At 44.1% G+C, this 12,719-nt stretch overlaps 1 protein-coding gene across 7 annotated transcripts in view; it reads left to right on the top strand.

The window, feature by feature from the left end:
• The window catches only part of EPHA10 (EPH receptor A10), a 40,344-nt gene that overhangs the window by 11,021 nt on the left and 16,604 nt on the right, over nt 1-12,719 (top strand). For 5 of the 7 annotated variants that reach the window (XM_019658230.1, XM_019658221.1, XM_019658214.1 and 2 more), the window contains exons 4-5: nt 575-730; nt 12,150-12,283. In XM_019658230.1, the coding sequence (XP_019513775.1) occupies nt 575-730; nt 12,150-12,283 (290 nt within the window). Of the gene's footprint in view, nt 1-574; nt 731-1,309; nt 1,510-1,589; nt 1,750-12,149; nt 12,284-12,719 lie in introns of all 7 variants that reach the window. The other 2 variants (XM_019658240.1, XM_019658204.1) reach the window with 2 other exon arrangements.

Here is a 12,719-nt window from a genome sequence, read left to right on the forward strand (position 1 = left end):
AGCTTTGACAACGTGTGTGTGTGCGTGTGTGTGCGTGTGTGTGTGTGTGTGTGTGTGTCAGAGTATTTGTCTCTGTGTAATTGGGAACGTGTGGGTGTCTGTCCCTTGGTAACTGTGGAGGCACCTGTCTTCTATCCTCACATCAAGACTGGAAGTTTGGCACATTTTCTTCCAGTAGGCGTTGGGGCCGTGGAACCAGTCTACTGGTGTTGGAATCCCACCATTTACTAGCTGCGGGATGTTGGGCAAGTTACTTAACCTCTCTGAGCTTTAGTGTCCTCATTTTTAAAATGGGGATAAAGTACATACTTCACAGGTTGTTGTAAGGATTAAATGAATTACTAGAAGTAAAACACTGCAGTGTTTTGGGACATGTTAAGTGCTTACTAAGGGTTAGGTAGTAGGGGATTGTTCAGTCAAGAGCTGCCACCCCATCCATACACAGAGACAGCCCACACCTTTCCCCACCACGATCAGAGGAGATAACCCTCACCCTAATGAGGTCTGGCAGGAAAGTGGGGGAGAGAGAAGCTGTGTGGGAGCCCCCTCCTTCTCACATGGCTCCTCCTCGCAGCCTGTCCCCCAGGGTTTTACAAGGTGTCCTCTCGGCGGACCCTCTGCTCGCCATGTCCAGAGCACAGCCGGGCCCTGGAAAATGCCTCCACGTTCTGCGTGTGCCAGGACAACTATGCGCGCTCGCCCACTGACCCGCCTTGGGCCTCCTGCACCCGTGAGTTCCCCTCCTGAACGCCTGACAGAGGGTGGGTGGGTGAGTGGGTAGAGAGCCGGTCAATAAAGACAGGATCGAAGTGCTGGCGAGGGCAGAGGGCTCCACGCTGGGGAGGAGGAGGTGCGAGTGAGGGCCAGCGACCCCGGGTTTAAGGAGGGGAGCCTGGGGTGGGGATGGGGGCCCGGGCTTTGGGTTGGAAGAACCAGGAAAACAGGGAGAGTCCAGACAGAGGCTGGAGGCTGGGCTTCTAGACAGATCATCCGGAGTGGACCGCGCCACCTGCCCCCACCTCGCCTCACTCTACTCTCCAGCCAGGAGGCTCACTCCCATCCCTCACACTGTTCTCGGTCCCCATCCCCATCCTCATCCTCTCACTGACCTCCTGACTGGCCGAGCCCCACTCCTGCATCCCACCTCCTCACTGGTCCCCCGCCCATGTCCCGCGCTGCCTCACCTGCCCCCACGCCCTCCTCTGCACCTCGGGGTCGCTGGCCCCACGCCCCGTGCCGCCCCCGCGCTGCGTGGCGCTGCCGTGCCCCCCTCACCCTCTGACGGCGCCGGCCCCCTGTGCCGCCCCAGGGCCGCCGTCCGCGCCGCGGGACCTGCAGTACAGCCTGAGCCGCTCGCCGCTGGCGCTTAGGCTGCACTGGCTGCCGCCAGCCGACTCGGGCGGCCGCTCGGACGTCACGTACTCGCTGCTGTGCCTGCGCTGCGGCCGCGAGGGCCCGGCGGGCGCGTGCGAGCCTTGCGGGCCGCGCGTGGCCTTCGTGCCGCGCCAGGTAGGGTGACAGCATGAGGAGCTGTTGGGAGGTTTCAAGCAGGGAAGTGAGATGGTCAGATTGGTATTTAGAAAGTGAAGGCCTTCCAAGTGCCNCTCCGCGAGCGCGCCGCCACGCTGCTGCACCTGCGGCCCGGGGCGCGCTACACCGTGCGCGTGGCGGCGCTCAACGGGGTCTCGGGCCCGGCGGCCGCCGCGGGAGCCACCTACGCGCAGGTCACCGTCTCCACGGGGCCCGGGGGTAAGGCCGCCGCGCGCGCCGGGCCCTCTCCGCGCCTTGGAGCGCGCTCTCCCCTTCCACCCCCTGCGCTTTCCCCAAGTCCCCTCCGTCGGTCCCGCGGGAGCACCCCTACACCCCGCATCCACCCCAAAGAAACCACAATCAGTGCCAACGCTGCCTCAAATCAGCGCGCAGCGTCTCTCCAGGAGACGAAGTGACGACAAAAATCCTCAAGCCCAGTGACCCCCACCGAGGGTCAGCTCCCTTCCCGAAGGACAAGGGGGAGGGAGTGAGGGAGGATACAGGTGACTCCTTGCCGCTGAGCCGCAGAGCGTTTAGGAGGGACTGCGGGAGCCGTTAGGAGCTCCCCTTCGCCTGACGGCGCGGCGTCTTTGCCCCACACTCCACTCTGCAGCTGCCTTGCCTCCACCTTCCCAGGGAAGGAGAGGTGGGCATTCCCTCACCATTTTGTCCTCCCTTTTCAAAAATTTCAGTCGGAAGTAGAATCATCCCTCTTCCTCTTCTTACAAAGAGGGATTCTGCATCCTTCAGCCTCTGCAACCTTGCTGTATCTGTCAACCTCTTTCCTGGTAAGAGCAAGGAAGCACCGAAGGTCAGACCAGGGGCGGTAGAATCCACTGGTCAATGCATAACAGTCACATTTCTGAGTCTGGAGCTGAGATGACTCAAGGAAGACCTACAACCCTTTTATACTGATCTTCCTCCTTCTTGAAATTACTTTAGATTTGTCTCTCATCCAGCTGGGCTGCGCACACTTTACAGTTACCTTTTGCAAGAAGGATAAGTGAGTGGTACTTTCTGTTTTTTCATATCTGAGACTGTACGATTGGTTTGTGACTCCACGTCTCTGTCTTCTGGCATTTGTTTTGCAGAACGTCTGAGGCCAGTGTAATTTTCATTCTTTTGTAAATATATATATATATATATATATATATATGTGTGTGTATATACATACATATATGTATATATACACACGTATGTGCATAACTCTTTAACCTACTGACAAAAATAAAATTTTACCTGTTATCACTTCTCTTTTCATTGAGTTTGGAACATAGTAAAACGTTTGATGTGCACACTTTCTTTTTTTTAATTCCTGGAAAAAATTTTTTCAGTTATTGTTTGACTGGAACTTCTGATAGCTCCAATGTATCTTGTAAGAATCTCTCTAAGCCTTAGGTTGTACATCTGTTTTCTGATTCTCAAATCTTGTTACTTCCTTTATCATTTTTGACTCTTAATCCATTTCCTCTGCCTTTTGGGAGAGATTGTCCAATTTGTCTGGTTTTCTGGAACAACAGCTCTGGGTTGTTTTATTATCTTTGTTGTGATTTAATGTTTGCTCTTGCATTTATGTTGAAAAATTTTGTATAGAAAAAGAAAAAAAGCACCCATAATTCTATTACCCAGTCACAAACAACTATTAATATCCTTCCACATTTTTTCTGTCTCTATCTCCATATCTAGAACTATCTACTGTAAAATCCCTTTTGTATAATACTATATGTAATACAAGTTTTTTCCTCGTATTTCATATTAATAATCCTGTTGTCTTGATAGAGATGGATTTAGAAATCACTAAGGAAATACTCTTTTATTTCCATTTATTAGTAAACATACTAAAGTTTCACTTATTGCTCTGTGTTTGACACTGTGTAATATGAATTTCTACATTAATTCATTTAAAGGGAATGATAATCATTTCTCAAATGAGAAAACTGAGGACTGAGAGAGGCCAAGTGAATTGTCCAGTTGACCAGCTGGTAAATAGAGACCCATCTTTGAGCTCAGGTCTGTCTACCACCAAAGTCCCTTGGCTATATAATGCTTCCATTTTGGACTGAATTAAAAAACAAAAATCAGGAATGGATGTTAGTTTTGTAAAATGCTTAACCATATTTCAAGATGGCCACATGCTTTCTTCTCCTTTGGCCTACCTATTGGTATGATGAATTCTATTAATGGATTTTTTTTCAGTGTGAATTCTCTGTGCATTCTTAGATTATACCCTACTGGATGTGAGTTATTCTTTTAATATTTTGCTGAACTAATTTGCTTGAAAGTCAATATTTTTTTCTATCTACATTTATAAGAGAGGTTAATTTAGTGTTTTTTATTGTTCTGTGTCAAGTTTTGGTGTTATGGTAACTCTGGCTTTGGAAAAGGCATCAGGAAGAATCTCTCTCTCTTTTTTTTTTTTTTTGTTCTCGAACAGTTTAAATAGCACAATTATACATTCTTTGAAGAGAAACTGCCTGGGAAACTCTGGGACCTGAACCTTTTTTAGGGGAAAAGTTTGATTATATTCTCGATCTTTCCGTAACTCCTTGAATCAGTTTTGTTAATTTGTGCTTTCATAGAAAATCTTTGGATGATCTTTATCTAATTAATTAGCCTGGAAATGTATATGTTAAAACGTTTCTCAAGATCTGGAGTTACCTCTGCTTTCTCCTCCTTCATGCTGTGTGCTTGTGATTTCTTTTTTCTTAATTAATCTTGCCAGAAGTTAATGTTATTGGTTATGACAGAGTCAGCTCTGAAATTTATAAATTCATTGCTCTTTACTTTTGGTGCTTATTTTATCATTTTATATTTATTAATACTACTCTCCTGCTTCCCTGAAATCTCTTTCTGAGTGAGTTCAGTGCTTAGTTATTTTTTGTTTTAATTTTTTAAGCCTATGAAGTTTCATTTGAGTATAGTTTTGGTCACATTCAGTACGTTTTTATACATAACATGTCACATTGTTAGTATTGTTAGTTTTCTTTTGAGATATGATTCACATAACATAAAATTTTATACACCTTTTATTTATTTATTTAAAGATTTTATTGGGGAATTGGGGAAGGAGAACAGTGTTGGGGAATTGGAGAAGGGGAGCAGTCAAGTTGTTGTCCTTCAGCCTTAGTTGTGGAGGGCGCAGCTAACTCAGCTCCAAGTCCAATCACCATTCCGCCGCCCATCAGCAGCTCACAGCTACTCAGCTGAAGGTGTCGTGTTCAATCTTAGTTGCGGGTGGGTGTAGCCCACCATCCCATGTGGGAGTCCAACCGGCAACCTTGTTGTTAGGAGCACATGATCTCACCAGCTGAGCCATCCTGCCACCTGTTGGCAGCTCAGTGACAGCTCAGCTCGGGTGCAGCTCACTGGCCCATGTGGGAATCGAACCGGCGACCCTGTTGCTCAGAGCTCATGCTCTTAACCAACTGAGCTGCTCTGCTGGCCCTTCATACACGTTTTAAGGTGTACAGTTCAGTGGTTTTAAAAAATATATTCACATGGTTATGTAACCAGCACTATTTCCAGAACATTTTCATCACCCCCAAAAGAAACCCACTAACAATCACTCCCCATTCCTCCATCTCTCCAGCCCCTAGTAACCACTCTTCTACTTCTTTTTTCTGTATTTGCCTATCCTGGGCATTTCATATACATGGAATTATACAATATGTGGACTTTTGCATCTGGCTTCTTTCACTTAGCGTAATGTTTTCAAGGTTCATTCATGTTGTAGCATGTATCAGTTATTTTTTTAATGGCTAACTAATGTTCCATTACATGGTTATACCACAGTTTCATTTATCCATTCATCAGTTTATGGACATTGGGCTGTTTACACGTTGGGGCTGTTATGAATAATGCTGTTATGAACATTTGTGTACAAGTTTTTGTGTGAACATGTTTTCTCTTGGATATATACCTTGGAGTGGGATTGTGACTATGTTTGGAGATAGGGCCTTTAAGGAAGTAATTAAGATGAATGAGATTGTAATGGTGGGGCCCTAATCCCTTATGACTGGTATCCTTCTAAGAAGAGGAAGAGAGTCCCCAGAGCTTGCCTGCTGTCCCCTGAGCGTACACAAAGGAACGGCCGGGTGAGGACACAGCAAGGAGGGTGCTGTCTGCAGGTCAGGAGGAGAGTCCTCACCAGTGTACAAATACAAGTCTGCAAGCATCTTGATCTGGGATTTCTAGCCGCTAAACCTGTGAGAATATAAATTTTTTTGTTGTTTCAATCTGTAGTATCTTGTTATGACAGCCTAGGATGACTAATACCTATGGTAAGTTTTTCCTTTCGAGGAACTGCTCAACTTTTTGAGGAATGGCCAATATACATATATCTTTTCTGGGTACTAGACCCTTGTATTACATTCCTAGGGCTGCTGTAACAAGGTACCAAAAATTGGGCGTCTCAAAACAAAAGAAATGTATTGTCTCAGTTCTGGAGGCTAAAAGTCTCAGATGAAGGTGTCAGCAGGGCCATGCTTCCTCTGATTTTTCCAGGGGAGAATCCTTCCTCGCCTCTTCCAGCCCCTGGTGTCTGCTGGCACTCCTTGGTGTCCCTTGTCTCTAGATTCATCACTCCAGTCACATGGCCAGCTTCCTCCTGTGTGTATTCACATTGTCTTCCTTCTACAAGTGTCTCTGTGTCTACATTTTCCCTTTTCATGATGATATCCGTCATATTGGATTAGGGCCCACACAAATGACCTCATTTTAACTTGGTTACCTCTGTGAAGACCTTATCTCCAAATAAAGTCACATTCTAGAGGTAGTGGGGGTTAGGACTTCAACATATTGTTTTTGGGGACACAGTTCAACCTGTAAAAACCCTTATCAGACACATGATTTGCAAATATTTTCTCCTACTCTGTGGGTTGTCTTCCACTTTTCTTGATAGTGTCCTTTGAAGGTCAAAGTTTTAAATTTTGACGAAGTCCAATTTATCTCTTTTTTGCTTTGGTTGCTTGTGCTTTTGGTTTCATATCTAAGAAACCATTGCCTAATCCAAAGTCATGAAGAATTTACACCTGTGTTTTCTTCTAGTATGGTAGTTTTGACTCAAATTATTTTAGAGAATGTGTTTTAATTTCTGGATGACTTGCTATTATTTACCTTTTTGTTTCTGATTTTACTTCTCCATAGTTAGAGAAAGAGGTCTGTTCAGTTTTTACTTTTTAAAGTAACTGTTGAGGTTTTCTTTGTGGTCTAAGATATGGTAAACATTTTAACTATTCTGTGGCTACTTTAAAACAACGTGTAGCATTTTTGTTGTGTAGTGTCCCCTCCATCCCTCCCTTTCCCTCATTTCCCCCTTGTGTACACACAAAGGGTGTAAAAAATGTATACACATTTTAAGAAAGGAAAAAACTGTATTAAAATTGTAATAATATATACCGATAACAAAAGATGAATACAAATCATGTGTATACACTTTTTTGGCATCCACAGTACATATTTCAATTCTTCTATGTCCTTATTATTGTCTACTTGATGTTCCAAAGACTGGGAGGTTTAAGTTTCCCATTCTGCTTGTGATCTTGTTAAAATTCCTTATATTTGTAATGAATTTTCTTTTAAATATTTCAATTTTGCTAATGCACTTTTAGTTTCTCCACCAGCCTTTGTCACCTTCTCTACTTTAAGCAATTCTTTTCCTCCTTCACCTGTTTTCTCTTCATGGCTTTCTGCTCCCATTTTGTGGAGTCCATGTTTTCTTTCTTTTTCTTGAAGACACCAAATGGTCTTCTTACTTGTTCCTCTGTCACACTAAATCACTCTTAAAGATCTGCCTTGCCTGAGTCTTCAGAATACTCCTGTTCGCTTATTCTGAATTTTTTAAAAAGAATTTTATTGGGCAACAGTGTGTTTTTCCAGGACCCATCAGCTCCAAGTCAAGTAGTTGTCCTCAATCTAGTTGTGGAGGGCGCAGCTCGGTGGCCCATGTGGGAATCGAACTGGCAACTTTGGTGTTAAAGCCTGCGCTCTAACCACTTGAGCTAACCGGCCGGCCCCTGACATATTTTTGTATATGCCAAATTTCTTTTTTGTTTGTTTAGTTGTTCTTGAACAAGGAAATAGATGGTGTTTACGAAAAAATAAGATGTGTGAATTGTCCTTTGAATTGGTTGTGAGGCTTTCATTTGCAAGTAATAAATCTCAATCCAACTGATGTTTGATTAAAATTATTTCTTAGCTTACCTAAAAAGAGTAGAGTTAGAGGCTGGTTAATTCAGCAGCTCAACAGTGTCCTCAAGGACCAAGGTTCTTTCCGTCTTTCCACTCTGCTATCCTTCTCAAATAGGCTGGCTCCTTCATGGTGGTAAGTTGGCTGCAGCAGCTTCAGTCATCACATCCTTACCATCCAGAGCAGAAAAATGAACTTTCTTCTTTGTAGGTATCTTTTTAAGATCAAGAAACCTTTTCCAGAATCCCTCCTCTCCTTAGCTGGTTTCTCCTTTTGTTGGCCAGAACTGGATTACAAGCCCAACTCCAAAGCAATCATTGACAAAGGGAATGAGTGCACACAGATGTCTTAGAACAATTAGAATTAACCCGACTCACCTGGGGGAGACTGTAGCTCCTGAACCAAAAATTGGGCTCAGCCAGCGGGGAAGGGGGACGTGCTGTTGAGCAGGGTTCCAGTAGTGTCTGCTGCACTCTTGGCTCCCTTGGATGCTGGCTGAATCTCATCACAGACCTACAGCAGGAGAGCAGGTGCTTGGGCTCAGGTTTTAGCTCCATTCTCAGGATTTATCAGGCTTTCATCCAATGTATCTCTGTGGGACTAAAATGCAACCTTCTCCTACATCTACATCCTGGCCACCTGATGTTTTCCACAAATGTAGTTTCAAAAAATGACATTCCTAGCTACTTCCTATCTGTGCCTTCTGCCTGTATCTACAAGGGACTGTGCCACCTCCTAGGATACTTCATCGCTCCTCTCCCCTTTGTGCCTACATCTTTTCTGGGAGCTGTCATCTCCAAGTGGATTTAGGCTGAGAGGCACCCCATCAGGATAAGGAAAAGCACTTTTCCTCAAAAGCAGCTATGCAATCAAGCGATGGCTGTCCATTGTCCAGTTGACAAAGACCTTGCTATTTTTTAAGGGTCAGACAGTGGGAGGAAGGATAAAGGACCTTTCAAGTTATTTTTAGGATGGGAGGCAGTGCCACTCTGTGGGCAGCTTAGCCTGGAGGTTCACTACAATTCCACTTTTCAATTTAGTTCCACTGGCTTTCTCACAGGTAGAAATATGCCATTCCACGCCTCCTCCCCCTCAGCTGTCAAGACTGCTTTATGGTGATGTTCTGGGTTTTTCAGCTCTTTCTGTATCTCCGTTTTCATTGGAATTTGAGAAAGACTGGAGTTGGGGCTGCTTGATAGATGTCATTTAAAACTGGAAGCCACGTTCACACACTTTTCAAAGAGTGAGCTACATATGTCCCATCTTCATTTCCTGGGCCCATCACTACCTGACATCAACTTCCCCTCAATGCCCTGGAGTCATTAGGAACCGCCATATTGTTAAAGCCAGAGGGTCTTTTGAATCATCTTACCCCGCCCCTTCTCAACATATGACGCTGCCAACCACTGGCCCCTGTTGTGAGCACTTCTATTGAGTGCTCACTCTGTGTCAGGTATTGTGCTTAAGCTCTTCATATTCATTCCTTCATAGAATGCTCACAGCAAGCCTGGGAGGAGTCAGCGTTGTTTCTGTTCTACACACGAGGAAACCGAGGCTCTTGCTCGTGGACCCATAGCTAATAACCGGAAGTGTCAGGAGAGAAGCTTCTTAAGTGTTCTCTTCCTGGGACTTCTGTGACCTCGTGTGCTCTGGGTCCTCCTGTTAATTCTCTGGCTCCTCCTTTGCCTTCGTCTGTCTTTTAAATGTTGTTGTTTCTTGGTTTTACTTTCTAAAAGTTTTTCCTCCTCCCTTTCTGGGTAGTTTCACCCAGTCACTTTCTAATGGGCCTTGGATCTCCATCTTCCTCCCGGACACCCTTTGTGAGCCCTGGAACCACTTCCCCAGCTGCCTTCCCAGCATCCTGTCTTGGAAACCCCTTGGAGCAACACGCTGAAGTGAAGTCATCATCTTTCCTCCCAGTAACCTGGTGGTCCCTGCCTTAGTTCAGGCATTGTTAGTACTTGTTTGTTTGTTTTTGCTGCTGTCCATTGACATTATCTAGACTAGTGGTTCTCCAACTTGTCTACATATTGGAATCTCTGAGAAGCTTAAATACACACACACACACACACACACACACACACTAATGCCTAATCCCATCCCACAGAGATTATGATTTAATTGCTTTGAGTTGCAACTTGGGCATCAATATTTTTTTTATTGTGGTAAAAAATACTTACCATGAAATTTAGCATCTTCACCATTTTAAGCGTACAGTGCAGTAGTGTTAACTGCGTGCACACTGTTGTGAAGCAGATCTCTAGAATTTTTTCTTCTTGCAAAACTCAAACTCATTGAGCAATTGAACAGCAACTCCCGTCCCCCACCAGCCCCTGGGCAGTTCTACTTAGTAGTTCTTATGGTCGTTCTATTTCTAATTCTTTGAGGCACCTCTATACTAGTTTCCATAGCAGCTGCATCATTTTACATTCCCACCAACAGAGCACAAGTGTTCCAATTTCTCCACATCATTGCCAACGCTGGTTATTTATTTATTTATTTATTTATTTATTTATTTATTTATTTATTTATTTATTTATTTATTTTTATAGTGGCCATTCTAGTGGGTGTGAGGTGATATCTTATTGTGGTTTTGACCTGCATTTCTCTCATGATTAGTGATATCGAGAATCTTTTCATAAGCTTGTTGGCCATTTGTTTATCTCCTTTGGAGAAATGTTTATTCAAGTACTCTGCCCATTTTTTAATTGCATTCTTTGTGGGGTTTTTGTTGTTGTTGTGTTGTAGGAGTTCTTTATATATTCTGTGTATTAATCCCTTATCAGATACATGGTTAGCAAATATTTTCTCCCATCACATAGATTGCCTTTTCACTTTGATGATTGTTTTCATTGCTGCACAGAAGTTTTTAAGTTTGATGTAGTCCTATTTATCTATTTTTGCTTTTGTTTCCTGTGCTTTTGGTTTCATATCTAAGAAATCATTACCAGATATGAGCTTTTCTCCCTATATTTTATTTTAGGAATTTTATAGTTTCAGGTCTTATGCTTAGGTCTGTAATCCATTTTGAGTTCATTTTTGTATATAGCATAAAGTAAGGGCCCACCTTCATTCTTTTACCCATGGATATCCAGTTTTACTAACACCATTTGTTGTAGAGACTATCCTTTCCCCATTGTGTAGCTTTGGTACCCTTGTTGAAGATCATTTGACCATATAAGTCAGGGTTTATTTCTGGGCTCTCCATTCTGTTCCACTGGTCTATATTTATTTGTGCCAGTGCCATACTGTTTGGATTCCTGTAGCTTTGTAATATGTTTTGAAGTCAGGAAGTGTGAGGCCACCAGCTTTGTTTTTCTTTCTCAAGGTTGTCTGACTATTGATGATTCTTTGAGAAACCATATGAATTTTAGGATGGCTTTTTTCTATTTCAGTAGAAATATGCCATTGGGATTTTGATAGGAATTACTTTGACTTTGTAGGTCACTTTGAATGGCATGGACATTTTTAACAATACTAAGTCTTCTACTTCATAAACATGGATGTCTTTCCATTTATTTGTGTCTTCTTAAATTTCTCAGCAACGTTCTATACTTCTGACTGTACCAGTCTTTAGCTTTCTTTGATTGTTTATTCCTGTGTATTTTATTCTTTTTGATGCTATTGTAAATGGGGTTGTTTTCTTAATTTCCTTTTCAGAATTTTCATTGTTAGTGTATAAAAATGTAACTAATTTTTGCATGTTGATTTTTTATCCTACAACTTTGCTGTATTTGTTTATTAGCTCCAGCAGGTTTTTGGTGGAATTTTTAGGGTTTTCTACATATCATCTATGGACAGAGATAAGTTTACTTCTTCCTTTCCAATCTGGTTGCCTTTTGTTTCTTTCTCTTGCCTAAGTGCCCTGGCTAGGACTTTCAGTACTATGTTGAATTGAACTGGTGAGAGTGGACATCCTTGTCTTGTTGCTGATCTTAGAGGGAAAGCTTTCAACCTTTCACTGTTGAGTAAGATGCCGGCTGTGGTCTTTTCATATATGGCTTTTATTGTGTTGAGGTAGTTTCCTACTATTCCTAGTGTGTTGAGTGTATTACCTCTTGACCAGATGATTAGAACAGCTCAGTAGCTGGCCTTCCTGCCTATTAAGCTAATGTCTCCAATCCACAGGATAGAAAGAGCCTGGGTGATTAGAACCAATCACCATGAGGGCAGACAGCAGGAGGCCGGGTGCTTTCCCTCCTGGGAGCCAATGAAGTGGAGAGCTGTGGGCTGACAGGGGCCTTGCCTCCCTCTGGTCTGGACCCCTCAGGCTCTGCTCCTCAGGAGCCTCTCGTCCCGCCCACAGCCCTTTAGACCAGGCCCTCAGCCTTCCCTAGCCCCTCCCCCAATCCTGCATGCCCTGTCCTTCCAGCTCCCTGGCCTTGCCCTGCAGTTGGCTCTGCATTGAGAATCCCACAACACTTACTTTCAGGTCCCTGGGAGGAGGATGAGATTCGCAGGGACCGAGTGGAACCCCAGAGTGTGTCCCTGTCATGGCGGGAGCCCATCCCTGCTGGAGCCCCTGGGGCCAATAGCACAGAGTATGAGATCCGCTACTATGAGAAGGTGAGTCGGGGTCTGGGAGGGACCTGGGGCTGCATTCCCGGCTGTGGTCCGTCCCCTTTCCCAGTCCGCTTCCTCTTCTCTATAGCCTCCTCCCGGCAAAAGTCCTTCTTACTTTCTTTCCAAACATGTGCACTGGCCTCCCAAGCTGAGTTTCTTCCTGTCCCCTCCATACTGTGGACTCCCCTACTCTTCCTCTTCCTCCAAGTCTCGCTTCATTACTAGGCATCACCTCCATTTCCACCACTTTGCCTAGTGTTTACAACTGACAAAGAGCTTGGTCTGGGGGCGGATCCAGCTTTTGTGTGCCTGAATCATATACGTACAATTTGCACCGCTTTTAAGAAAAAGAATGCAGAAATATTATATTGTTCCAAATTTTACAAAAATGTATGACTGTTGGAGCACATTGCTACATCAGGTGATATCATTGTACTGA

This window comes from Hipposideros armiger, unplaced genomic scaffold, assembly GCF_001890085.2.
Source record: "Hipposideros armiger isolate ML-2016 unplaced genomic scaffold, ASM189008v1 scaffold_10, whole genome shotgun sequence".
NCBI lineage: Eukaryota > Metazoa > Chordata > Mammalia > Chiroptera > Hipposideridae > Hipposideros > Hipposideros armiger.